The sequence below is a fragment of the Miniopterus natalensis genome, chromosome 2, assembly GCF_054644295.1.
Source record: "Miniopterus natalensis isolate mMinNat1 chromosome 2, mMinNat1.hap1, whole genome shotgun sequence".
In the NCBI taxonomy this organism is placed as follows: domain Eukaryota; kingdom Metazoa; phylum Chordata; class Mammalia; order Chiroptera; family Miniopteridae; genus Miniopterus; species Miniopterus natalensis.
Genome location: NC_142082.1, coordinates 165031575 through 165057007, shown reverse-complemented (window position 1 = coordinate 165057007; position 25433 = coordinate 165031575). Strand labels below are relative to the sequence as shown.

The following is a 25433-nucleotide window of genomic DNA, read 5'->3' as shown; positions in this document are numbered from 1 at the left end:
CACTGTGAGGTTTGAATGTGCTGCAGTCAACGCCAGGGAGGGAGTGGGCCGCGGCCACGCTTCCCCAGGTGCTTCCTCCCTGTTCCTGCCTCTGGAGGACCTAGAGCCACCCTTGCTCTTAGGACACCCTGCCACTGGGCCTGAATACGTCACCCTGGATGGCAGAATATTTAAATTGCCCACTCCGGGTTAACAGTCATCATGTGAAACACTGGAACTTTCAGAAACTTTCTAATATATTTTTTACTATCACCCATGCTTCCATGGAAGTACCACTTTCATTTTGTCAAAGATCCTTACTGTTCATTTTGGGGGGGAAAACGTAGAAGGATCATGTCTCTGGAAACCGACATATCTCAATTCAAATCCTAGCACCACTTACTGTATGACATTGGAAAACAAGTTCTTTAACATTTCTGAGACTTGGTGTGTTTTTTTTCCATGTATAAAATGGGAAGGTATCGTATCTTAAGTGCCTGGCACATGGAAGGCGCTGAATATATTTTATTTACCTCTTCATTTTCCCTTAGCCCTTCCTTCCATGTACACCATGCTCCCTGACATATCACCTTGTTTTCATTCTTCCCCCCTCTGTTTAATTTCAGAGGTTACAGAAAAGGTTATAAGTATAGGAGAGCAAGTACTGATTGAATAATAATACCAGGCTCTCCTCCTGACAACTCACAGAGGCCACACTGCCCCTGAATGCGTATGGAACCAATTGGGAAGGAGGTGTCATTAGCAAAGAACCAGTTACCTCCATGCAAGAAATGAAATGTGTTCATTATTAGAGCAACACAGGCACCTTCCACACCACCATCCCTGTGCTTGATGGTGTTGAAGAGTTGACTTGTAAATCCAGTGAAGCTGGTGCTGGAAGCTGGCCTGCTGTACCCATTGTTGTAGCTGACAGCGGGAAGGCCCCTTGGTGTTTCATGTAGTCATCAGCATGTTAATCAAAAGAAGAAAATACATATTTCCCTTCCAGCAGAGCATGGATTTTAGTTATAGAAATTTAATTATAGAAATTACCGTGAAATATCTCTTGTTGAGTACCTACCCAGTCCAGATAGATGGATTATCTGGTCATGCCAGGACATGCAGACCTGGCGACTTCTATGGACAGCATCTTTATAAGAATCGAATCTTTTGATTTCCATTTTCTCATTTTTTCCCTTGCTTAAGAACATGATTTGTAAAGGCACTTAAAAGTGATTTAAACTCTATAATAGATAATAGTTTACATGAGCATCGTGTCTTTTATCACGTAGTCCTCTATATAATTTTGTGATATCTTGAGCCTATCACAGATGGAGCGACCAAGCCATCTCAGAAATGACCATATCTGTATGTGTGTATATCTGTATGTCCTTTAGATCTGCCACAATGCTGGCACATGTACATGTCATTAATAGTTATTAAACTTTTTATGAGCCAGGCCCTATGCTAAGTTTTAGTGTATTATCTCCAATCCTCACAGCCTTTTAAGGTAGAGCCAGTGTTGTTATCCTTGTTGTAGATGAAGCTATAGCTCTTAACCACCACTCTGCACTGCTCAAAAATATATTTAGAACTGAATGAAGAAATCTAAGGGAAAGGAAAGCATGGTCCCTAGATTCTAGTGGTTTTTTGTGTGTGATAATACAAAACTTTTGTCTCTGAAATGAAACTTGAAAGGCTCCATCCTACATCATCTCCTCAGTAAGAATGGGCAGAATGTCTTGGTAATTTATGGCATGTGTCCCAAAGGCCACTTTTAGTGACACTAGTTCCTGCTCCCAAGCCTTCAATTCCATGTGTACCAGTGTTTATCTGCTGCTTAATACACTTACCCCTTCTGAAGGCATTTGTAGGTCCACCAGCATTCACGTGGCAACTTCTACACTAAAATACCTCCACCCCCAACATCAGTACAGATTGGGGCTCATGGACCTCCGATTAAGTCAAGCCTTGCTTCTTGATGCGTGTAGGAATTAGGGCAAGGGAGCTAGTCTTTGGAGGACTTCTTCGTGAGATGAGAGGTGGTGTGTCACCTAATGTGATTTCTAGAGTGGTATGGGGTAAGGCTAAAAAGGGCTATACCCATATCAGCACTCAAATATTTATGTAAGTCCGGTCCCCTTCAGGGTTTCAAAAGTAGTCACTTACAAGACAGTAGAACACGCCTTGCTTGGTGTCATGGAAGGAAGGGCCTAGGTTTTGTTGTCCATAGACTCTGGGTTCAGAGACTTGCCTGCCACTTATTAACATTATGCAAGTTATATAACATTGTTGAATCCCAGTTTCTTAGGTTTAAAAATGGGAATTAAAATGTCAGGCTTTTTTGATTGGTGGGAAATTTAAATGAAATAATATATGTACCTGTTACAGAAGAGTTGATTGATGATAAATAATTGTTTTTCTTTCCCCTTAAGTTTTATTCCCCGCTCTAGACTTTAAGTTCCTTAAATAGAGATTTTTTTCTTTCCCCTTCTGTATTTCTATATTCTCAGTGCCTAGCAGTGCCAGGCAGGTGTTTGTCGAATCAAAGAAAAATCTTTCAGAACGGTCTTCAGATCATTCTTTCTTTCACTGACCAATAATCAGCTGTGTACCTACAGTGAGTATCAGACACGTGCTGGGAGAGTGGAGTCAACAGCGTAAATATAGACTGCGTGACCATCTTTTGAAGGCTAGCTGGGAGAAAAATATCATGTGGATAATTAGAGCGATGAACAACATTGGTCTTTGACGTGGGTTTTAAATTTTGGAAATAGCCAAAATCATGTGGCATCAAGTCTGATGAGTAAGGTTTTTGTCACATAGAAGAAATAGCAATAAACCATTATCTATAACTGGCTCTGAAAGTCCTAAAAGAGGTGTTTCTGAAGTACTTTTGAGGAATGATGGCATCAGTGGAATAAGTATAAGCACATGATAGAGTATCTGTCTCGAAAGGCTGCAGAGTGGACGGGATGAGGTGACAGGAGGTAAGGTATTCCAGGAACTTGGAACCACCTGGAATGAGGCCCAAAAACAAGTCCAATAACTGGCTAATCGGGAGTGAATTTGTCTCCTGGAGAGAAGTAGGAGATGGCCTGGTGCTGGCAGCTTGTAGCAAGATTTTTATGTAGACAGTTGGACTTAAAACTTTGTCAATAAGTCACTAGATGGCCCTAGGGGAAAACACAGGACAAAAGATGAGTTTGTGTTGGCATTGAGAAGTGCTGTGAGATTGTCTAATGAGGCTCATTCATTCATTCGGTAAATACTTAACAAGTGCTACTGTGAGCCAACAGGCACCGTTCACCCTGCAAGGGATGTGGTGGTGAACAGGACAGCCAAGGCCCTGCTCCTTTGGAGATTTCTGCTAATGACAGCCTTCGTTCCTGGGTGAGTAGGAGGGCCTGGGACTCCAGTGGATTTGGGCTCATGAGAGGAAGGGGAAGAGGAGGTAGGCCCCTGACTGTGGATATGGACACAGAAAAGTCAAAAGTCCAGGCCCCAGCAGACCACTGATCTGGAACCAAGGAACTGTGAAGTTGAGGCCTAGATCCAAACTCAAGGTCAGGGTCTGCTGAGGTCAAGCAAGCACAGACTGGGAAGACTTGATCTGGGACTTAAGGAGACGCAGGAGGGGAAGCCCAGAATGGGGTCCCCGCAGCTGAGTCCATGGCTGGGGAGGGAACTGCTTACAGCTGTGAGTCAGGATGATAAAGTTGAAAACCTACGGTCAACTGTAGGAAGTTTTCTAAACACCTTTATTGAACTAGAAAGTGTTTATTGACAGTGGTTTGAAATGAGTGGGGTATTTATTTAGTCCTTAGGATGTTCAGAGTCATGCAGAGATTTTCATCTTACCAGTATTTGTCCTGTAATCTAGACATAACACACTCAAGGCCAGCTTTTGAAGAGTAGACTGCTGTATTTTCCTAGTCTCCATGTGAGGACTGTTGTTGAAGCCACTGGCGAGGCTTGACTGTAGCGTGCTCCCACAGCTTGGGTGGCCAGTTGCTTTCTAAGGATGCAAAGAGAATTACTACCCAGTCAAGTACTTTCAACTCCTGAGTGAATTTCTGATGATAAAGCCGCAGTCGTGTCACGGTTCTATTGCTGTTTTAGAACTGTATTTTGCTTAAAGGAAAAAGAGAAAAAATACTAATAACATAAAAATGCTTCAAAACTGCAGGAAAATTTTTTTATAGGAAGAACTTGAGTTCTTTAAGTTCCAGTGGGGTTTTTTTGAGATTGTGTTTATCAAGGAATGAAAAATTAGTCAGCTAAGTTCTTAAGTAAGCTCTCCCTCCCTTTCAGAGCCAGTTTATGCACAGACGTTATCACGATAACCAAGAATTTCAAAAACATTGTAGGCAGAGGGTAAGTGGGGACAGATGACAACTTTGGGTTCAGGACTGCTAGCTCCCTCCAGATAAGTTAGGTGATTCATTCAAGAATCTTGTTACTCCTTCAATCTCAATTCTTAGATCTGTCAGGTGGTTTTGTGCTACTGCTGGTGACATGACTGTAGGGGTGTTAGGAAGACACAGTGCATGTCATTGAAGGACTACAAACTGTCTTGATTATGAACCCTAGCAGACACTTTATCTCTACTAGTTTAAGTTCTAAGATTTTATTAAGAAGTTAGCTGCTTGGTGTTCAAAGCATTTCTTCAAGTTATAATCAGTTGATAGTTCATTGTGCAAAGACAAAGACCTGACCAGAGGTACCAAGGTTACTTTGATGAGAAAAAAATACCACATGTCCCACTCGCCACTTTAGAGTGACACAAAGGCAGCCCTGACAGCCATCACGGGGACCATGCACCTCTTCTAGGGAAAGGGGGCTCTTCAGTTTCCAGGCGACTGGATGGGGATTTGTTATTGAGCAGAAGGGGGCCTGGGGCTTGAGCACAGTAAGACAGACAGCTTTCTGGGTGGGAGAGGGGAAGGGAGGGCAGGCCAGGAGTGGAATGGATTTTCATTCCTTCTTGCTTCTCTCCTTCATTAACCTTGTCTTGCTCCAGCTACACAGTTCAGGTGCAGCCAGTGCTGGGAACAGGGCTCCACGAGGAGCTGCAGAAAGTGAGCTGGTCGGCCTTCCTGGGGGCGGAGATAGGGGAACTCCAGAGGCAGTTGGGAGGGAAGAGGAACCGCTGCAGACACACCTGTCTGGGCAGTTGTTCATCTGTTGGCCAGGTAGTCACTGTTTAGGAACTCACTGCCTGTATTATACTGATAATCTCCATCTTATGAGTAAAAGCAGAATAGCAGCAATTTGCTCAGGAGGGGAAGACAGTTGGCAAATTGATTAATAGTTTCTAAACACCTATTGTGAAAGATAATCACTTAACATTTATCTTGACTTACTCTATTATTTCAGTTCTGATTTAAGACAGTGATTCTCAGCCTTCCTCCTCTGCATATTGGAATCCCAGTGGAAATTTTGAAAATGTTGGTGCCTGGCCGATTTACTTGGATACTGAGATTTTTTTTTAATCTTAAGGCTTCTCTAGATGATTGTGGTGTACAGCCAAGATTCAGAATACCTGATGTAAAATGTCTGTTTCCTAAATTGTTAGCTGATCCTGAGCTCCTGAAGTATGTGGAAATTCGGGCATATTTTTCATATACTATTGAGCACTAATCGTTTTAATGAAGGCAGGGATCTCACATAATATAAACTGTTAACTAGTCTTAACAGCAGGACTACAAGAGTGCAACACATCAGATTCCTTATTATTTCAAGCTGCCTAATATTCTGTTAATCACTGGTACCATCATGCACACGCATACTTTTATATCTCAATCTCATTCCTGTCGTTAAGTTTTAGAATGGTACTGATGCTGATGGCATTTTTCATAGTAATATTCACTTTGTCAGCAAAACTTGTTTTTAATAAACAGTTGTCAACAGCAAAACTCCCAGATCTTTCTGACTGTGACCACCATGAGGGGGAAGATGCCTGAGCTCCTGTAAGGAGTCTTGTGCCTAAGAATCAGATCTGTGATTTTTTACAAGTAAAGGTAGAAATTACTTGCCAAGATGGTCATTACCTCTGGAAAAGTTTTTCTAGAAGAGGAAATGCAGATGTGTGGCACTCTTAATCAGTGTTTGATGTTTATATGTTACTTTTTAGAATTATGGTGGTTGGGGGGAAAAAAGATCAATCAAGCCCTAATTCATCTGTCAGTCACATAGTGAGGTCATTGTCATCTTCAGTCTTTGTTTCAATGAAGTTAATTTCTCTTTTGACAACATAAAGACAAGTTTAATTATTAAAGCATACATAAAAAGTAATACTTTATTTGAGACTTCTCAAATTCCTTATCATAACAATGCCTCGCATTTATAGAGAGCCTTTGTTTCAAGAAAGTCATAATATTTTATAAGCTTCATCTTATTTATCCTTACAATAACAAATTATGTGGCAGTAAAGGCTGGGTATTGTTATGCCAATTTCTCAGGCAGCAACACTAAGGAGATGCTGACTTGCTTCTTTTACTTTGCCTTTTAAGCATAGTGCTCTTCTGTGGTTTTATTGAAAATTATTCTGGTAGTAAACATTTTGCAGAGATATAAATCTTTTCCAGATCTAATTTGCACTTGTTACTCTAGGTATAGTTTACAAGGCTTTTTCTATTTATATTTATTTCTCAGCCTGAGGCAACCCAGGAATTTTGAGATATATGTAGAGCAGGGGGCTTTGTTCAGTTTGAGCGCAGCAGTTGTAACCCAGCCCTCTTCCTCACTGATCCAGGCACATGGGGGTGGGGGAGTCTCCTGGTTCATTGGAAATGGGCTGGATCCAGTGAGGACCTTGCAGGACTTCATGCAAACAGCTTCCTTGGGGCTGCCATTTTAGAGACTTTATTCAGCTTTATTTAGCGTTTCTATGGATGTAAATCTTACTCTGCCATCAAAGTCTTTAAAACCTTATTAGGCATGTGGTCCATTTAAGCTGTAAACATCTTATAAAGATAAATCACAGGACAAAAATCTTTTTAATTTGGAAAGAGTTCTGAGTTACCTCCTCTCCAGCCACCCCCAGCAACCAGCTGGGGTTGTGGGTTTGAGCTATAGCTTCTCTTTCTCTCTCCTCCTTTCACAAGACTACCAGATACAGCTATTCGAGAAAGAGATGGAGATGAGCAAAGCCCAGAGTGATGCTGGAGAAAGCAGAAAACTGCTAGGTGTGGGGGAAGGGGGAGGAGGGTTTATGAGGCACATAGGGCAGGCGGGAAGGTGGGAAGGGAGGGAGGAATTAATGGTTAATACGCAGGTTCAAAACAACCTTTGGGCGCCTTCTGCCTGTGGGCTCTGCAGAAGCCTCACCCCCATCCTCTCCTCTGCCCAGGTTTTAAGGTCCCATGATTGCCCCCGAGTGGGGACACTGTAGGTTCTGTAGGAGGGCAGTCACATGGCAGCTAGAACATGCCTGGAAGGTCTCTCTCCTTTGCGGGGAGGAATTGAGAAACCTCTCTAATGGCACCCTTGATACAACTAAGTAGCAGCTCTCTCAGTTCATTACTCGTTAGCCCCAGGCAGGGACGCAGGGACACGGCAGATCGGCTAATTGTAATAGCCAAGCCATTAAAGGCAGTGGCATTAATGGAGGAGAAAGCAGCTAATAAAGAGCTGTACTTGGCCACTTTCTTGAGCCCAGGATGTAAGCTGCTGTTAATTTAAGTACCTGTTTCTTCTGCTATTAAAATTAGGAAGTAAGGATTTAGTGATCCTCTTTGAAAAGGTTGATCAAAAGCTTAGGGGCATTTTTGAACCCATCCAACAGCAAGACTTGATTTTTCCCGGAAGCAGAGCCTGCTGGTTCTGTATAAATAAAGTCACACCACCTTTCTTGCACTGCAGCGACCCACACTCAGCAGGACGTGCACTTTCCTGGGGCTTCCAGCAGTGGCGGTGAGCTGCTGAGCTCACGGTGAGTGAAAGTAATCATCCGCACACGTCGGGGATTAGGGCTGCAGTCTGGGCCGTGGAATGGCACACGTTTAATTGTCCAACCCAGGTCCAGAGCCTGTGTTGTGACCTTGTCTGGGTCAGCACGGGGCTCCAGCCAAATGAACCCAGCACATTTCAAGCAGAAAACATCCCTGGAAACCACAACCTGACATGAAAAGAAATCACAGCTTGAGATTCTGCTCACTATTCATGTCAGAAATAAATTTAAGAAATTCAGGGGGGAAAAAATCCATAGCATCTCAGTTGGAAAGGATCTTAATTAAAATGTTTTAAAATTAGAACAATAAAGGAATTTACTTGAGCTTTTTGCTTTGGGGGTTTGTCTTTAAAGGGGTTGCTCCTAGTTCTACACTCACTGCTTTTTTTCTAATTATATGCAGCAGAACCCTAGGGTCCTGCAAGGGGACTTGGGGGACTAACTGATAGAGATGGAGACTGTGGTGTTCATGTTCTATTTGGTCTGCTCTGCCCACACTGTAATTAATAACCGTTGACTTGCCAGGAGACATAAGATGGTATAGAGGCAGCATCTTGAAATTATAAGGCACCTTCAAGCTCTACCATAGCACCTTCCCAGTGCAGGAACCCCTTGTAGAGTCACCTTCTGGTTTCAGCTCAAATAGGCTTTTGGGGGAGCAATAAGTCACATATTTCCAGGGCACAGGTATATATTGCTGGCCTGGCCCTCTGAGATGCTACAGGTCAGCCTTACCTCTTTCTTACACTAATCCTTCTCATGTTTGAAGAAATCTACAAGGATCCTTTAAATCTTCCCCCCACAGGCCACATATGTTCTTAGTGCCTTCATCCAACCCTCACTTAGGAGACTGGGAACCGGCATCTTCGGGCCGTTGGAGAAGCCTTGTTGGACTGTGGCCACTGTGATTTCTGGAGGCAGACTCAGCTCCTTGGTATAGAAATGTGGACATTGCTGCCTCCAAATAAATGTTGACAGGGGCCTTTCCTCCTGTTTGTCTCACCTGTACATTTAGATTTGCTGCTCTCAGATTAATGGAAAGGAGTTGAGTAAGGGAAATGTATTTTGTTGTTGTTAAAGAAACTATTAGAGGCAAAAGTAACATTTTTACTGAAGATTATTATCCAAGATGAGATTTCTATACAAGAAGAAGTCATCATATGCTCAGGAAATCTGTAAATATCCTGTTGGCCCTGATGATCATGTCCACAGGTGACACACAGCCCTAGATGAATTCTAATGGCTGCACCTGCTCAGAGCTCATGCCAGGAGAACTTCTCCAGTACATCACATTTGCTCCCCTTCTTTCAGCTAAATGCATTGACTCCCTCTACCTATGCTCCCCACAGGATGAGCAACAGGCTTCAGAAAGTCAGCAGCTTGATTTAGTGACCCTCAAAAACCCTACTGGAATTCTGAGGGAAATAAACCCAAACCATGACAGTTCTTACAAGCTTGAATTTATCTCTTGGGATTCCCCAGAAGCTGTGAAGTCATTGTAGACTGACCAGCACTACTTAAATGTCATTTCTTAGTTTTACTCTTTGTAACAAGTACCCTATTTCCCAGGCTGGTGGCTTGCACAGATTGCTCAACCTCTGCGATCTTCAGATCAGGTTCCCTCTGAGGAGTGGAGATAATGGTCCCTTCCCTACAGGGTTATTGTGAGCCTGAAATAAAGGCTTCATGGGAAGCACATTCCAAGGGCTCTCTTAATGCTAGCTCCTCTTCCTGCAGCGACTGTATTTTCCAACTAAGATTGGGACATATGGGCTGAGGAGTATAGTATTATGCATGAGTACTCATATGTATGGATGGATAAAATGACGCAGAATTTTAAATATTTGGGCCATCTGGGAAATTCTGGGATAATAGGAGGAAAAATCCTTAATAGCAGTGCTTGATTGCAGTGCATAACTATGATAACATTGTTCCAGATAAAAGGAAGACTTAAGATGCTTTGACTTAATTCTATCTGTTTGATAAACACAATACCCTTTCTTCTGATTTTAGGGTATAAAAGGCCAGGAAGATGAGGAAAGGGACTATTTCAGTTATAAATATAAATATGCAGGAATCTGCATATATCAGGTCCCGAACCCTTCTTCTTCAATGTCCAAAGCAGGAATACTCCTTAGACTGGTGAAGCTGGGCTCCTAGGAGGATGCCCACATCAGTGTGAGTGTGGTTAGTGGGGCACTCCAACTTCTCTCCAGGGCTAAATGGGCATCTGGGTGCCCAAGGGAGAAAGCTCTAGAGACTAGGAATATAGTTTCCACCCATCTCATTTTTACAGGGTACTCCCATTTTCACCCCTGAATTCATTTCAAGCATGTTAAAAGCCAAAGGCCATTTTGCATTGTAAAAGTCCTTGAACACCCAGAGGGATGTTTGTCTCAGGGGAGGAGCTGGACACCAAGAGGACAGCTGACTCGGGCCGCTGGTTTAGGTGTCTTCTGGAACCTGCATGGGATCGGAAGATAGCATCGCAACTGTACTTCTGTGATTTGATAGATCTGTTTTTCTGCTTCAGAATTCATATTTGATCTCAGATCCTAAAGTATATCCCAGATCCTAAGGGATACTGTTTCTGGGGAGATGCCCAAAATGTCAAGGTCTGTGTATACAATGTACAGTATGAAAAAAGGACTGACGATTGCATCTTTGGTCAAGTTCTTAAAGTTGATATCACTAAATTTTGGGGTAAACAAAATATTCATCGTAGTTTTTCAAGCGAACAAACTCAGCATTCAGGAGTTTAGGTTCCCCTGTATGTCTTTTTGTATTCATAACACCAAAAACCTAGAAACCAGTGCAGCTCAAATTTCAGTCTTGAGCATTTTTTGGTGATGTGTCGCTTTCGCTTCTTAATGAAAGCTTATTTAAAGAAAGCCAAAGCCACCACCTTAAATCATTTTGCAGCCAGAAGAGGGTACTTAAATAAATGTGCATTCAGACTTCAGGTTAGCAAATTTCAGTAAGCAGCTTCCCATGGGAGAGATTTCTTCTGTTCAGTCTACAGGAAACAACTACAATACAAGCATCAGCTTTCCCAAAAACCTTCAGTGTTGAAAAGAGTCCTTCCCTCCAAATCCTGCATATCACCCACCTGACCACTGCATCTCTGGTGCCTGCTGTTTTCCATCTTGTCTGGGTTGCTGAATTTTAGCGCAGTGGTGGAACACCAAAGAGTTGCAGGATGCAAAGGGTACCTGTGGCATTTTTAGTAGAGCTAACCCAGGAAATGGTCACAGTCACCGCTCTGTTTCCATGACACTTCCTCCTCAGGACTATACACAGGCTTCAGAAAGCATCACTGGGGTAATCCTGGCATTTATTATGGAGATGGGACTATTTCTAGAAGAAGATCCTAAACCAAGGGTAATCGCAGCTCTGCAGTAGAGGAATCTTTGAAATTACCTGCGAACCATCTTTCAGCAAGCACAACCAAACTTTTTGTTTCTCTCAATTCCAGAAATGCTTGATCTTTAGTTCCAGAAAGTTAACATTTCATTGGCAATAAGCTCTACGTTTCTTTCTTTCTTCTTTTTTTTTTTAAAAAAATATATCTTTATTGATTTCAGAGAGAGGAAGGGAGAGGGAGAGAGAGAGAGAAACATCAGTGATGAGAGAGTCATTGATCGGCTGCCTCCAGCATGCCCCCGACCAGGGACTTAGCCCGCAACCCGGGCATGTGCCCTGACCAGGAATTGAACCACCGTCTCCTGGATCCTAGGTTGATGCTTAACTGCTGAGCCACGCCCAGCCGGGCAAGGCTCTAAGTTTCTTAACCTTTCAGCCTCTTCAAAGAGTTAATGATGCAAAAAGAAATGCATAAATGCACTAAGGGGATCCCCAGGATTTGAATAATTTGAAATAGGAAAGACTTTTTTAGTAATCAGAATATTTTTAGGCTCTTCTATAATATGCAACCGTGGGGTACGGGGTGGGGAGAAAGGCCACGTTTCTGCTCAGCAGGTAATATATAAGCTTGCTTTACCTGATAGTCACAAATTCCTAAGCCCTCTGTTTAAAAGTGAGCAGCCTTAGGCGGGTGCCCTTCATTGGCCCCTCGTGGTTGGGAAGGAACGAAGAGAGGGCGTAGAACTCTTTCTGCTTTCAGTAGCTGTACTTACAGAGACTACTCCATATCCCATTAAATTTTTTTTTAAAAAAGCTTTCTATAAGGGTCAGTGAAATTTACATTTCATTCCTTACCTAAACTATCTTTAATCTCATTCACTCTTTTCAGAGCTCGGTGCTCCCTTCCTCCTCCCGCCCCCACCCTCCTCACAGGTGTCACCATTGGCCTTGCAAATGGCAGGGCTTCCCTTTTCATCTGCCCATTGGTTCAATAGATTGTGTCTGCAAATTTGAGAGCAGCCTGTTTTCTTTTTTCCAGCACCTAAACAATAATGTAACCACATCACGGCACTTTTAGTCACATCATTGACCTCCACTGGCAGTTTATCCCCTACAACACTTGAATGCACCGATACCACTGTCTGCAGCATTTCAATTTAATTAGACCAGTGGTTATAATCCTCTTGGGAAAATTGTTATCCCCTCTGTAATGTCAAAGTGAAACACCTTTGGTTCTCATTGGACTGACAGTTTGTTCTAGAGGTGAATGAGCTGTAAGCTGGCACTTTTCTTTGTTGGGGTCGGACCAGAGAAGCAATTGTGGGAATAAGGAGGTTTCATTTTTTTGGGAAATTGGGTGTTAGTCTCCTTAACCCTCTCTGTCTAGATATCTGCATCTGAGATAGTGCAATGTCATTTTTCTCATTGATGACAGTGTGCTGAATGTTAAGTGCATGGCTATAGTAATAGATTGAAAAATCAGGACCACGTGAGTCACCCCAGAAATTAACAAAAAGAAAGTCAAAGGATTCCAGATGTATGTTTTGTTCTTTTTGGAAAGGACCCCAGGCCCTGTGCTACATCCTTTCTGGGGTCCCCTGTACTCTGTTGGCCACTGAGCCCAGGGTAACAGTAGGTGTATAATGACTTAGCAAATCACTGGAGGCCCTAGAGGTGCATTTTGCTTTCCCCTGACTGGTCTCTCCATGGACCTTTTAAAAACAGTTTCCGGCCTCCCAAGTTTATGGTGTCAAAATATTGCTGAGTGGAAACCATCATCAGGAATGAGAAGAATTCAGGGTCCACCATCACTCAGTCTCTGGCCTTCTTTTTATAGGTTTCATCATAAAACAGCACAGTTGTTTCCATCCAGAGTTGTTTGGATGTATGGAAGAAGGTGGTATAAAATGCCAGGGTGAGCACTGAAGTGTGGCATGCAGTGTAGCAGTGAGGACAGGGGGCCACACCGAAGTTCAGTCCCTGGGGCTGCTCCAGAGAGAGCACAGTGAGATGAAGGCACAGCACAGTGATGATTTAGCAAGTCAGGACATAACATGTTTTAAAGGTGGTACCTAGATTGACTCTCATAAGCAGGCCAAAGGTAGGTTATTCACAAAATAAAGTAAAATCCTCTTGGAGGACTGGGTTTCTCCCATCCTGTCCTTGGTAGAGTTTATGAGGGATGAGGGAGTTGGGATGAGGTGGCTTCTCACTCATATAGATAGGATCTCGGGAGTTTCTCCGTGCTTTGAAGAGAAAATCATCGTATTACAAAATGCCATTTTCTTTTTTTCTCCCACTCATGCCAAGCCATTTAAAAACTCTTTGGCCATGCTGTGTTTTCTTCATCAACAGTTTCACTTCTGCAAAAACACCCTAACAAAACAGAAAGCTATTTCTGGGAATGGAGTTAACGGTAGATAAGATATCTAGATATACACTGGGACTGAAGGGTGATTCGAGGGTTGAAGTGTATGGAGAATTTGTTACAGACTATGTTTACAATTACCCTGAAAAACCCCCTCATCAGATTTTGTATATTTCCCACATATGTTCATGTCTTTGCCTCTTTCACCCCCAAAACCCCAAACCAAACACCAAAAATATAACTCACTTTTACGTTAGAGTTGCTCAAAATATGTGTAATGTTTGATCAAGTTAGAGAAAAGTGAAGTTGAAGGTTTCAGATGCCTCTGGGTGACCTTTCATAGAGCATCTTGATTGACACAGAAATGAAATTTAGCATTTATGTGACTGCCCTTAATTAACAAATTCTCCAGGAAACTTTAGGATGTGTGTTTAAATAGAAATATTCCAAATGCCCTATTTGCTGATAGAAGATACCCCAGAGAAGGTTTAGCGATTCCATTCGGAAATTACAAAAATATGTATATATTCATTTAAAATTGAAACTTCCTACCACAACCACCAAACTTTCCAGGGTATGAAGGGAAGAAAAGCTTTACTTTGGTTAGAGGGCGGGGGGACGGACGACACACACGACACGACACGACACTCCCCTGCTTCCCTTTGCATATTTGATGAAATCTAAAATGTTAGAGAACTATCTTTCTGAAACATAAACACCCCCTTTGCTTTATTTTAGTCTGTGATTTTTCTTTTGCTCCTGATTTCTGTTTTCATAATGGCATTTGACTGATCTTTTTCCCCCAAGCTATTTTTAGACTTGGTGTGTCCCACTTTGCTTTGCCCAGTTAAACCACAGAAACTAACGGAAGTTAGGTTTTAGTATGTATGGCCTGCAAATCAAACTAGTGGGTATGTCGATCTAAGATGCAAATTGTACTGCTCTTCTGGCCTATTGCTATAGCTGGTTTCTTGCCATTATTTGCCATATTTTAACTTCAAACGAATAATAATCCTTTCCATCCCACCCAGTAGTTTTAATTGATCCAACAAATGCTGCCTGTTTAAACAGTGAATCTGCTGAAGCCCCCTCCCCTTTCCTTGTCTGTTGAGTGTTTTCAGTTAAATAGTACTTTTCTTAAATGCAGATGATTCTTTGAATCTCTGAAACAGTTCAGAAGAAAAGGAAATATTCTGAGCCAGGAAATGAAGGTACAAGGAGATACCCGTTAATGTTACAGATAACTCCTTGCTAGGAAGAAAAAAAAAATTAAACATTGGATATAGATTTTGGGTCGTGGTTGTATAATGAGATTGGTAGATGATAGAAAAATCTTGCTTGTAGATTTATTAACTAAATCTGGAATTTATAATCCATCACTTTGCGCTCCCCTCTCATTGGGTCTGAGTACAGGATCATACTTGGTAGACTGAGGATATTGCCGGAGGAGAGGAAACGTGGTTTTAATGTATTGGTGACATTAATTATGACTTGAAAAAGTCATTTTTGAGAGTAGTCTTTAAAGCCGTTTTCTAGGACATACTTTTTCATTTCCTCCGCCTTGTCTCGCCTCTTTACTTGAACAAAACCACTAGTACACAGAGAGGGGAAAAAATGGACACCTATTGATCCGAGTCCAAAGGAAAAGCCCTCTTTTAAACCTTTCCAGAGTTTTGTTATAAATCCTAAAACCTGGAAATCTGGAATGCAACCGAATAGTGTCTAGAGGGGGCAGGCGGGATTGCTTGGCCGGTGCTCATATGCCGCCCCCCCCCCTTCTGCTCCCACCCCCTCCCTGATTTCACACCTAGTTCCAAATGTTCATTGTCTTTTCCCCCTCCCCTCTTCCTGCCCTTGTTTTTAACAGCAGGAGCGAATTTCATATACACCTCCCGAGAGTCCCGTGCCGAGTTACGCCTCCTCGACTCCGCTTCATGTTCCAGTGCCCCGAGCGCTCAGGATGGAGGAAGATTCGATCCGCCTGCCGGCGCACCTGCGTGAGTGTCTGCGCGCCCGCCGGGGCAGGGCCAGAGGGCCGCAGGGCCAGGGGGCCCAGGGTCAGAATGATGGCCTGCGCGGGGCTGCGGGGCAGGGCGTCCAGCTGGAGAGGGGAGAGCTCTGAGAGTGTTCTCACATGACTTCACCCCCTCCCCAGGAAGGCTTTGCAAACCTTGACATTCCTGTCCCTTCTTTCTCTGAGTATTCATTTCAGTTCTATGACATATTAGCTCAAAATCTGGGATGGGGAATATATATGGCAGAGTCAACTAAATCTCCTAAGAAGCAAGGTGAATTTGGGGGGACAGTTTGTCTGTCTTTCTAAGTCACACTAACTCCCCTTTACTGTTTTCTTAGGCCTTATGTTTTGCTCAGCTTCTGAGTCCGACTCACTCCCTGCTTTGCTTTATAAGCTGTGTGCTCTTCCTGGCTTTCCAGGGCCTCTCCCCTCCTGCCTCCTCCATGCTGGCTGCTTTCCTTTCCTAAATTTTACATGCCTGGGTATGGCCTTTCTCTCCTCCTTTCTTCTACACCCCGCTCTTCCTTCTCTTGTGCCTGCTTTACCCATAGCCGTTTAATTGGCTTGTGGTATTTCCACCTTTGTCTCCCAAATCATCTCTACCCCTCGCCTCTGCCACCTCCCCTGTCTGATTCTTCAGCCACAACTTGGCAGGGCATCGAGGCCAACACACTTGTGCTGCTGGGGCCAGGCTCCAAACAGCCGACACCTGTCATTTCCTTTTTTGTCTTTCCTGTGCCACCACCCAGCCCAGATACAATGTGATGGGGGCAGCTGGGGAGAATGAATCACCTGATTCCCACCCTCATCCTGGTGTCCAAGAAAATGCCAGGTTCTCTGGCTTGAATATTATCCTGAGGGCACAAGTCCAGGTTATAGAGGACACTGGGGGTCACCTTGGCCCTTCCCTAGTTAATTCCTAATAACTTCAATAGTGGCACGGTTGTGCTTGCCATCTCTTCCTGGCATGGCAGTGCTCCCCAGGTTATTCTCTTGTTCCCTCCGTCCTCAGGAGCCAGAAGGCTGCTTGCTGAAGATGGAGAACAGTAGGGGACAGAGGACACAGGCTTCTCTTTTCTCTTTCTGTGATAATTCAGGGAATCAGATGACTGATGCTGGGGGAACATTGCTGGTAACCCCTTCTCCCCCACAGTCAGGATGGATGCTGGGCTTTTGGCAAGGAGTTGGGGACCATGAGGATTCTCCCCCTCTTCCAGCTTGCTGTGTCCATCACTATTTACACAGTTGCTACATGTTAGGGTCAGCACATTCCAGCTTCACTTAGGCAAGGAGGTGAAGGGCATAGCTCCACTCTACCACCTTCTCCACAGTGAACTTTTAAAGATGAGATCGGGACCGTAAAGGTGCCAAGGTCATGGCTGTAGGCACTGTTGTCCTTAGTAAACTGGAGCGTTTTGGCACCATGGCAGCAGACAGGATTGCAAGAGAAGCCACAGCCAGGTAATAGCATCTTTTCCTCTAAAAGCTGCCTCATGACTGGTATATTCACTTCAGGGTGGAACACCCTCCTGCCACGCATTCAGAACACTCCTGCTACCTAATCTCATTCATGTCTTCATTCAACAAATAGTTATTGATGACCCACGCTGTCCCAGGGACTCTGCTGGATGCTGGGGATACAGAAAAGAATAAAGCAGACCAAATACCTCGCCAGGTGCAGAGAGCAAAGAATTAGGAAGGCTTGTCCCAGGGGGGCTGCTGTTTCTTTTGTAGCTTCTTATTCCTGTACACCCCTCGAAGGAGGCCCTAATTTCTGGGCTGCTTCTCAATTCCTTTGCAAACGTCAGCTCTTTGACCATAGAGCTGCCTCTCTATAGGAAGTTATCATGGTAAAACAAACCAGACACACACCAAGCAAACTGGCAGACTGGAGATCTTAATTCTTAACTAGTTCTGCCATTAAACCAGCTGTTTGACTGTGAGTCAGCCGTTCTAACACTCAGTTTTCCTACCATATGACATTGTGACTGGGCAAGAGAACGTTAAACAGCTCTCTTCCAAATATTATGATTCTCACCTAAGGATTCATTCTCCCTACGTGAACTGTTTTTCCCATACCAAGACTTCAATTTTTTCAGGATTAGACAGTTTTCTCAGTGAGCCACAGCTTACCGCTGTTTTGCCAGGCCCTACTGTGTGCCCAGCACATGATCATTGAGCCAGTATTTATTGTGGGATTACCTTGTACCGGGCACTGCGTGAAGTCCTTTATGTAAATTATTTTGTTTAATTCTAACAGCAGTACTTGTAAGGTTGATATTCTTTTTATATCCATGTCACACATAAGGAATTTAGGGCTTAGAGAATTTAAACAACTCGCCAAAGGTGGTAAGAGATAAAGTCAGGATTGAAACTCAATTCTGTCTGACTCCAAAGCTTATATTCTTATCTACTATGCCACAATGTGTGTTTAATAAATATTTTTTTAGATGGTTGGATGGATGAATTCAGGGTTGACAGTCATTATTCACTGATATGGCCATAGCATTGGTTTATGGCTAAAATCTGTTCTTAGGATCAGATGTTAGACCACAGAATCTAACAATCTGTTCTAAGTGATTCAGTATTCTGATTAACCATGGTCAGTCAGTTATTGAGTGGTTTGCTGCATTAGGTGGGTGGGTGGATGGATGGATGGATGGATGGATCCCCCATATAGATAATTATGAGATATAGGACTGTATCATATTGCTGCCAACCTTAGGCTAGATTTAGTTGTTAGATTATGGATTCAGGTCAGGGTGATGATTTTGCCTAAATGCATGCTCTCTGGCAGTCTGACTTCAGGAACCTCCTTGGTAATCTGCATGAGCCCCGTTGTGACACCATTAGTTCTGACATCTGGAACGAATCCTCTGAAAGTGGAGGTTCCCAGGCTTTTGTTATTTGTCTGAAGCTGGGGCTTTCCACACGAGGCTGAAATGCCCTCCTCCCTGTCCCGTTCCAGGACTCGGCTACCCATTGAGCTGTTTGAGAAACATCTCATGTAGCCCCTAGGATGGTTGAGGCTGGGCTGTATACTTAAAGATGCGTCCCAGCTGAGTTTCCAAACCTAAAAGAAAATAAATATTCTAACAAGGGAGTTGGGTTATTGCTGTTTTAATCTGGGATTCCAGACAGTTCCCAGTGGAATGCTCATGGAAAGTACGGGGAAGAATGTGGAAGCCAAGACAGCAGCAGGACATTTATGGTATTGCGAGGTTGAAAGCATTTTTAGCTGCTTTTTTTTAAAGAGATACTCGCCAGGCTGATGTGCCTCAAAGTGGCTTCTTTTCATCATTTATCCTCATTGATCTCCAGATAAACCCTTTTTCTTAACTCTTTCTTTTTCTCTTTTCATGCTTAAGTCAAAATATATCCTTTCCTGATAGGAGGGAGGGCAGGGATCATAGTGTTTAAGATTCTCTTACTGAGGGTTTCTCACAGTTTTGCTCTGCAAACACAGGGCTATACTCAAACTGAAGACACAGTGTGACAGATTAGCAAGCTATTGAAAAGCACAAAGTAATGCCTTTTCTTTTTATTTGCCTGTGATAAAAAACCAAGTGATAAATGGAGCAGTGTTAAGTGGTGATAGACTTAAGTGTAGAGGACTTGAAAGGGACAGCCAGGGGCAGTCTGGGCCTAGGAAAGGCCCCGGAGAGCCGGGGAGAAGGGCCAGCCCCGTGCATCCCGGTCTGGCTTCCTCACAGCCCACATGTGCAGGCAAGTGCCCTTCAGCAGCCTTGCAGCAGGTTCCTGGGACTTCCCTGTCTCATCAGGAGGGCAAGCACAAGTATGTTTACTGAGAAGTAGAAAGAGCTGCTATTTTTTTCTTCTTTTTCCATAAATGGTTCTGATTGTATTTTTTTTAAGCTCAAGGATAGATGAACTGAAGTACAATTATAACAAGTAGATAAGAACAGAAAGTCCCATTTTTTTTAAAGAGGGCATACCTCAAAAACACTTAAGAGGACAGAGACCCCCAGAGTTCCTTGACAAGATCACTCCCGATTCTCTGAGCAGGGAAGGGCTGCAGCTTGGAGCAATAGATGCCTTCTTAAAATTCTCATCAGGGAGGTTTTCCTCATGTGAGGGAGAGGTCTTCCTCATTTGTCTGCCCAGAGACCACCTTTTTCTAAATTCATGGAGGAATGAGTGCCAAGGGCACAGCAAAAGGTGGTGCCAGCCTCTGGAAACACTTGGCCTCAACAGTGATTCCAGGCTGCCCCTATGATAACAGTAAGTATAGTTCAGATTGATGGGGCAGAATTTAAGTAAGTAAATGTGTTTTCTTTATTCTAAATTCCTTTTGCCATCATCATTTCATCTTTAGTTGCTATAATTGCATCTAATCACATAATCGCCATTTGCCCAAAGACTTCGCATTCCGTGATGCCCGTTTGGCCTTCTAAAATCCCTGTGAATTGGTATTTAAAAATCGTAACCTAGGAGTCATTCATCATATTTAATAGGGTTACGGTTTATGATGTTGCAGGTTAATAAATAGTCATAATAGCCGCTTGGAGTTTTCTAGAGTCAGAACACCAGAAATAGTCCCTTGGCTCTACTGCCTTTCCTTGTGAGCCTTTCAGAATTCTTACATTACTACTCCTACTTGTGTGTGTTTAATAATTTAATTTAATGCCTTCCTCTGGAAACATTACCTCGCCGCTGCTCACCCGCTTGGCGATTTTGCATTCTCAGCAGAGTAACTGAGTTGAAGACAGTCACGTGACAAGCAAAGCTATATTAGAACCAGGGTAGTAAAAAGAGATGCAGCGTCTCTCATTTCTAATTAGCTGCAACCAACAACAATTTTATATACTTTCAAGTTATTTTTGTTCCCAAAGAAAAGGCAAAAATGGGAATTCAGTATAATCATAGTTAATATTTTATATTGTTATAAGTAATAGGATGCATTCATATGTGCTATCTTATTTAGTCATGCAACAGTCCTTGAAGTAGGTGTTATTAATTCTGTTTTATTGATGAGATGACTGTGGCTCAGATAGGTCTACTGAATTATCTAGATTCACACAGCACTTGAGGAATCTAATGTGATTTCTATTTCTGAAGTCACCACTTGGCTTTCTTAGGAGAAAACACAATGGCAGAGTCTCATGGACCTGAAAGAACTGCTGATTATGGGAGTCTGGGCGGTCATGGGTGCAGGGATGGAGTAACTAGGGCTCTAGTGATGCACTTGACCATTAATTAGTGCTGAACCTCCAACAGGCTGGCTTTCATCAGGAACACGAGCCTGTTACTGTGGATAATTCATTCTAATCTTGCTCACCCACTTCTACTACTCTTCCCTCTACTTTCTTGTGAGCTCAGGTTGAAGTTCAGTTGTTCTCTGCAGCCAAAAGGACAGAGCTGGCTGTGAAGGCCTCAGAGGGCTAGCAGTTGGAGTGGAGCTCAACCAGGTATCCCCATTCTCTGACATTTCACCAAGGATGGCCTCCTGGGAGCAGGACCCATTTTCCTTTCATTCTTTCCAAGTAAAAAAGCATGGTAATAGGAAGGACTTAGGTTCAGACAGACCCGAGTGGGCTTGATTCCAGGCTTGCCAAGACTCAGATTTCTTACAAGTGTCAGAGCTATTATATGTATAACACCCAGCACAGTGCCTGGCAGACAGTGGCTAGTAACTCACAAGAGCTCAATTTTGGTTTCCCAAGCTGGTAAATAACCTCTTTATAGGAGGTGGATTTTTCCCATTTTAAAGGGCCAAGAGAAACATGTACGTCCTTGTTTGTTTCATTAAAGAAAGGACCTAGAGTTCTGTCTGCACAGCATTGAGACTGATTTCCCTAAGTCACTGTGAAAATTGGCTTCCTTTTCTAACCACTCCCTAAGGTTTCTAGGAGCCCAGTTCCGCCCTGGGGCCTTCCATCCCAGGGCCTTTTCTACCCACACCATGTCTCTAGTGGAAATATTTGATCCCTAAGCCTCCTACCTCAGCCTTCCCCGCCCTCTTCTAAGGCCCAGCAGACCCTCCCTGTCCTTTGCCATTATCAGTGTTCCAAAAATGGCCTCTCCGCACATAGCTGCCTATGACGTGTGGTGACATCACCAGCAGAGTTGAGGCAAGGACATGGGGAAGATTTCATTCTCAGGGTCTTGACAAAGCAGTAACGACTTCTCATGAAGATGACCAGCCACCCACATTTGATATTTTGTTCCCCTCAAGCCTTCCTTTGGGTACCTTCACTTTTTACACTCAAATGCTTGAAGTCTTCCTGCTTCTCCAGCAGCCCATGCGGCTGCACCAGGGCCCAGGTCAGCTGCTTCAAACAGCGTGAAGAGAAAAAACAGCCCGTGGCAGACCAGCCAGGATGCTTTGGAAGGGAAATTTCCTTTTTGGGTTTGCTGTCTGAAAGAATTTCCGATGCAGGCAGACGTTAATTCCTAGCTCCGTGCTTCCTGATAAGGAAGCAGCTTCAATAAATGTAGCTATTTTTAGACGTCTTTTTCTAAAAGAAATATATAACCAGAGGTCTATTGACCTTTTCTTTCACTTCGCGTTTCATGCCGAGCTCCCTGCACATTTAAGGCAGCTCCTCCGGCATGCGCCTGACAAAGGGGCTCCGATCCTGTGGAGGGGGTGGGGAGGGCCATCAGTGTCCTTACAGTTCTGTAATAGACATTTGGAAGCTGTCAGCAATTGATTGTTCCCCCCCCACCCCCCAGCTCGGTGGGTTATTTATGTGAGCCCAGAGATGCCCAGCTCTATTCTAGACCCAATATTGAAAGTTTATGACAGACCCAGCAAGAGAGCCATTTAGAAATAAAAGCCTGTGAGAACCCGTTCATTCCATGAGTAGAGACTTGAACAACAGGAAATAAGAAATGACATTTTCATTTCTTCTATCTCCTCTCAGCCATCTCCCCTTGGATTTTCCCAACACCAGTACCTCTGTGTCCTTTCTCTTGGTGTAATAGGGTTCTGCAGAATGGGAGGTGCCTGCCCTGAGTCCATGGTCGGCCTCATCTATAGCTCCGTAATCCTCTGGCAGGCGTCATAAAGATTCAGCATGATGTCGGCTTGAACTCTCCTTCCCTAGGTCACTCCCCACCTCCTCTTTATTATCTCAGAGCACTGATGGGGCCGAGTCTCTACAAATATGATAAAGTTTCCATCCTCAAATAACAGATACTTCCTCCCATTTTGCTTCATGCCTGAGTTAAACTTCATCAGTAGCTCAGACTCTTGGAGTGTCTGACAGGAATGACCTTGACCACTTTGTCCTTACCCTTTTCCAGAGGTAAATGTTACCAAGGACCTTTGATGTTACTGATTTCGCTGCCGCCGTAGGAGGTCTCTGGTTCTATTGCCTGGACCGTGCACGTGTGTTTCGGGGTTCTTTTCGCTGGTCTCTTCTGAAGCAGGATAGAACAGGGTTTGAGGGATTTAAACCGTCCCTGTCTCTGGCCACATGCTGACTGTAAATTCCCAAGGATAATTAGTCACCCTCCCCTGATACTTACGCTTCCATCGTGAGTAGGTGGACTAAACCCCATTCTTTTGAAATTAGACTCTATTTCTGTTTCCTCTAGATCATGGCTAGAAATAGCCTCAAATGGGGCTCTAAGATTTCAGTAATAGAAATGCAGATTGCAGATACGGATACTCGATAAAGAGCTGTGGATGTGATGTGAGGTGGGTGCAGATTGGATGCCTGGAAGGAAGAGTCTAACCGTGCAGGGCTGTGCAGGGAAGGCTTTAGTTCACCCATTCAGCTGGGCTGAATTCTCTAGTCTGGGGGTGGGGCATTAACTAAAATGGTTCGCTGAGGAGGGTAAAGAAAAAGTACCTACGGGAGTGTTGGGGAGTGTGGAATAGCAGCAGCTTAAGGGGTAGCAGGCAGTAAACTTACGTAGCTCTGTTTTAGAAATAACAGTGTTAGGATTTAATTACCCATTTGTTTTCCAGGAGTGGCTTATCTTTGCAAATGAGTTTCTTTTTTTCTGTCATCATACTCCACCTGCCAGCTGACAGGAGCTGCTCTCCTCCTTAGGAGCCTTTCCGAGGCCAACTGTTAATAAGACGCCACTCTAGAGAATATGTTACAGTAATGTGCAGAATAAGTAATCATTGTCACTACTATTTATCGAGCACTTTGTAGTGCCAGGAACTTTATATGTATTATTCTGACTAGTCACTAACCCTGCAAAGCGTTTTATAGCTGAGGGTCAGAGTGGTAAATCCCTTGCCAGAGACACACAGAGAAAGTGGAGGAGTCACAATTGGAATCCAGATCTGTATCCAAACCCCAGGCATCTTTTCACTTCACCATGTTGCTCCTTGAAAGAATTAGGAACCGATGGAAATTATTTCCTTCTAGCTGTTGGTTAGCAGGAGAAAAAGCCAAGCCAATAGGTTGATTTTTTATTTATTTATTTATTTTTTTAATTTAAGCAAACCTTATATAAACTAAAGACAAGAAAGACCAAAGGGATAAAATCAGAGACATAAACCTATCTTTTGAACTTAGAAGAAGATACGTTTTAAAATTCATTCCTTTATGCAGACTGTTATTTGCAACGTATTTTCAGGCATCTGTATAAATTCTGAAGTGTTAGAAAGAAAATTAAATGAAGTAAAAAGAGGTTTCTGATGTCCATGATTTTGCACCTTTTTAAAAGAGATGATTTACCTCCCAGATTATTATTATACAGTAGAAAAGATGATATTCTCGAACAGAGATTATATTACTGTGTTCACAAATTAAAGCATTTCACTTTCTAATACTCTGTTCATTTGACCCGCTTCAGAAACATTGTCAGGTATTTACCCACCTGGCATATGTGCTGGGAAACCCTACTCTAGGACAACGGAGCAGGGAGGTTCACTTGTCTGGGGGTCCACCCTCTGAGTGTTGGCCCAGTGTGATTACTAGTAGAGTCACCCTGAATAGTATGCTCCTGTGTCAAGCCCAGTACCCGAGTATACAATTCTTTGGGTTCTTCGCAGCTCAGCTATTTATTTTATTGTTCTTTAATTCCAGAAGAGAGATCCCAGGGATATTAGAGGGGGGCATTATCTGTAAATGCTAAGAATCATGATCATTCACTTGATTTTGAGTGCTGAACATCAGGGTTGAGTGCAGATGGTATTTCAGTGACACAGGAAATTGTAGTCTGTGACGATGCCCCCCCTGCAAGGAAATACAGAAATTCAGTGCCAGCCACTGCTGTATGCTTCCCTATGCTGCCCACGATTGAGATCAGGTACAGAGCCAGCTCCTGGGCCTTGCATGTCTTCTGAAGGCAGCCCTGGCTTCTCGCTCCTCACACTGGTTACCAGGACCTTACAGCCGAACCCCAGGCCTCCTTCCCTGTTCTCACAGCCCCCCTTCCAGCCTGAGACTCATCTGCGAGTTGGCCCCTTGCCCAGTGCATTAGGCACAGGTGTGGCTTCTGGCAACTACCTTCTTGACCCCAGCTCTAGAATTTGTGGGAATCCCCTCTGCAACTTGAGGCATGTTGGCCTCTCCTGCAACCTGTAAAAATGACAGTCTGCATTTTGCTCCCTCTCTAGAAGGTGTCCATGGGGTTTCGGGCTTTACAAAGCCAGTAGATCTGCGTGGTCTATTAGACCACGCTACCCTCCTTCAGCTGGCACCATAGCACATGCCCAATTAATACTGCATTTATTAATTATGGGGGGGGAAGCACACAGTTGGCAAGGAATGAAGGCTTTCAGCTTCTAAAGTGAAGGCTTTGATGCTGAGCTTTCAAGTACA

At 43.5% G+C, this 25433-nt stretch overlaps 1 protein-coding gene across 4 annotated transcripts in view; it reads left to right on the top strand.

The window, feature by feature from the left end:
• The window catches only part of ETV6 (ETS variant transcription factor 6), a 215802-nt gene that overhangs the window by 71226 nt on the left and 119143 nt on the right, over nt 1–25433 (top strand). For 2 of the 4 annotated variants that reach the window (XM_087814789.1, XM_087814787.1), the window contains exon 2: nt 15532–15661. The exons of 1 other annotated variant lie outside the window; for it this stretch is intronic. In XM_087814789.1, the coding sequence (XP_087670915.1) occupies nt 15532–15661 (130 nt within the window). The remainder of the gene's footprint in view (nt 1–15531; nt 15662–25433) is intronic. One more of the 4 variants, XM_087814788.1, reaches the window with a different exon arrangement.